General features: G+C 27.3%; 1 protein-coding gene across 1 annotated transcript; it reads right to left on the reverse strand.

Moving 5' to 3' along the window:
* Window positions 1–656: 656 nt before the first annotated feature.
* Window positions 657–2479, reverse strand: LOC111631257. The gene is made up of 6 exons (XM_023375476.1): window positions 2363–2479; window positions 2235–2297; window positions 1949–2118; window positions 1712–1865; window positions 1539–1640; window positions 657–1468 (listed from the first exon to the last, which is right to left on the reverse strand). The coding sequence occupies exons 1-6, from the start codon at window positions 2375–2377 to the stop codon at window positions 1427–1429; spliced, it is 546 nt and encodes a 181-aa protein (XP_023231244.1). The 5' UTR covers window positions 2378–2479; the 3' UTR covers window positions 657–1426.
* Between the last annotated feature and the right edge of the window lie 259 nt (window positions 2480–2738).

Consider the following 2738-nt stretch of genomic DNA (forward strand, 5'->3'; position numbering starts at 1 on the left):
GCAAAAAAGACATCTAAAATAGTACAGTAGAAGCCAAGTTCTTCGGGGTAATCCTTAAATTCCTCTCTCCCCCCCGCAGTGGCAATTTCGAATAATCTCTTCATAATGTGCATTCTCATGGCATACCCTATTAAAATGCAAAATACCGCATCTAAAATAGTATAATAGAAGCTGAATTCTTCGCGGAAATGGTTTATTCTTTTCCTCTCCTCCACGGGGGATTTAGAAAAATCCCTTATTAGTGTATGTTCTCATGACGTACCTTAACTGTACCAAATTTCAATTTTCAACACCTAACCGTTTCGGCTCTGCGCTTATTATTATTATCATTATCAACCCATCTTGATTATATAATAAGTGTTATGTAAATTATTTGAATATTTTCGTGCATTTTCTTAAAGGAATTTTGTTCCTTTAAGGAAATGCAATATAGCTTAAGAGAATACTTTATGGGTAGACTTTTCTCTTACAGTAGATTTAAACCTCGCCATAACACTTCAATTTATATCCCACTACCATTACCATCAGTCATGTTTGTTTAGTTAACACTTTCAGCCTCTCCTATGATGTCAAAGTGAGGTCGCAACCTCATCCAAAGATCCAATGATATGGGAAACAGATCATCAAACCAATATCAATAAATGGGTGATTCTGTAAAATCATTCAAAATTAACCTGCCTTAGTATCCCCAATGAAATGTGAATGTTCATACTTTCTGTTTCAAGATAGTCCATTCCTTTATTATTTCACTTCATTTGTAAGAGAAAGTGGAAAGGATTCTTTTGTTTTTTCATACCTCATTGAGTATTTTTCTACTTGCATGAAGAAGAAAAAATTTTGTTTAAATGTAGGATTGCCTTATATAGTATATCTAACCCCTAGTGTCCTCCTGTTGAGGGTAACCTTCCTCTTCCAGTCAGGCAATCTGGCAATCTGGCAATATGAAAATATTGGCAAGCTCCAGTATGTTAAAACTGGGTGCAATCTTGTGTCTTTGGAAGGAATTGGAGCAAAGTGCACTACATTGTAATAGTAAAATTGCTTAGCATTTGCAGGAAATATAAAGCAATGTGTTATATCAATAATGTATATTTCTCCTAATGTATTTCTAACCATTTTATACTGTAGCTTCCAAATCCATTAAAGTGGTTTGTTGTGTATTTTATTGCACTTTATAGTTTTATGTATTTAAATTGATTAGCAACTACCATAGGAATTTTTTTTTATCTACTAATAAGGTCATCTGATATTTTGGAGTTTTATTGAAACAAATTCTGATATAATTTTGCTAAATAACTATTAATTTATCAGTTTTGTATATAGATTTCTTTCAGATATTATTTACAATATATTAAAAATAAAATACAAGTTTGATTAATTTATACAATTTTTATACAAATTATTTTTACTTATGATATAATTTCCATCATTTATATGCAAGATCCAATTCATATTGATACATCACATCCTGAAAATAAATTTTAGTTAAAAATGAAAAGGTTTTTATGCATCAAAAAATAAAATTGGGAAGTTCTTACCTTAGGAATTAGTTTTGTTACAGAAGAAGGAAGTGTGGAAACAATGGATTTAACATCATTAGTTAGCTTAACAACAAAATGTAAATCATTGATACGGATGTTCTAAAAGAATTATTAATAGAATATTATATGAGTTGAATAAAATAAAATATTTATTAATTTAAAAATCTCACTTCATCATCATTAGCAGAATTTGTGCCATAAAAATAATCTGTCACTTTTAGGAAGTCATTCAAATTTGCAAGTATGACTATTATCAATGACGCACATTTATTATTGTCTTGAATAATTTGAAAGGTGTGGCATTTCCAGAAGTGAAGACAAACACTAAAATTAATTATGGTTTAATTATAATTAAATTTTAAACAAAACATCCACAATATCATTAAATAAATAAAAATATATCTTACAGAAGACAACCAGATGAAAATAAATGCAATGTGGAGGGCAAAAGGATATCTTTCAATATAGTTTTTTTATAATTTTGTGGCTTTAAGCATTCAAAGGTATCTTTAGCTGTTAACAAATATTTCATTATTTCTAAAGTTGCAGGATGTATCCTAAAATACAGATCTTCTGCCTGTAAAAAGAAATTAAAATTTTATATAAAAATATAAAAAACATAAAATTTTCACTGTAGCATAATAAATGAGAATATATAACAAAAGATAAAATGAGTTTTAATAAAAAACTTACTTCATTGTTTAATATATCTGTGGCTATTTTGGCTATCATAAAATATAATGTCACATGCAATATCTAAAAAATAATGATGAATTAAAATTCATATATTTCAAATTAAAAAAAAAAGAAATAATAACTACCTCTAAGTCATTCATTAAAGGTATATTGACTGTTTCCAAGGATGAATTCAACTGTTTAGCAAATGCCAAACTAGTGATCCATTTTTTACTTTTCCCAGAAAAAACATTTTCACACCTGAAATTCAAATTATTTAAATAATTAACTAATATGAATAAAATAAAAAATATATATATATGCTTATGCACAATCTGACATATTTTTTATTTTTAGTCATCAAAAATTATAACAAAATCATTTTGAATTTAATTATTGACATAGGTTGCTAAAGTGAATAGATAATTCTTATCATTATCCTATATGACTATATAAATTTTTACGAAAAGAATAAGACATCAATAGAACTTACAAGTTTATCAATAAATTGATTATAGTGGA

The sequence above is a fragment of the Centruroides sculpturatus genome, unplaced genomic scaffold, assembly GCF_000671375.1.
Source record: "Centruroides sculpturatus isolate CEXI.00-Female unplaced genomic scaffold, Cexi_2.0 scaffold50, whole genome shotgun sequence".
NCBI classification, from domain to species: domain Eukaryota; kingdom Metazoa; phylum Arthropoda; class Arachnida; order Scorpiones; family Buthidae; genus Centruroides; species Centruroides sculpturatus.

Coding starts and splice junctions, on each gene's coding strand:
- LOC111631257 (XM_023375476.1), bottom strand. Junction 2,119..2,234: donor CAGATATATTAAACAATGAA/GTAAGTTTTTTA, acceptor TTCTTTTTACAG/GCAGAAGATCTGTATTTTAG. Junction 1,866..1,948: donor TTTTCATCTGGTTGTCTTCT/GTAAGATATATT, acceptor AATTAATTTTAG/TGTTTGTCTTCACTTCTGGA.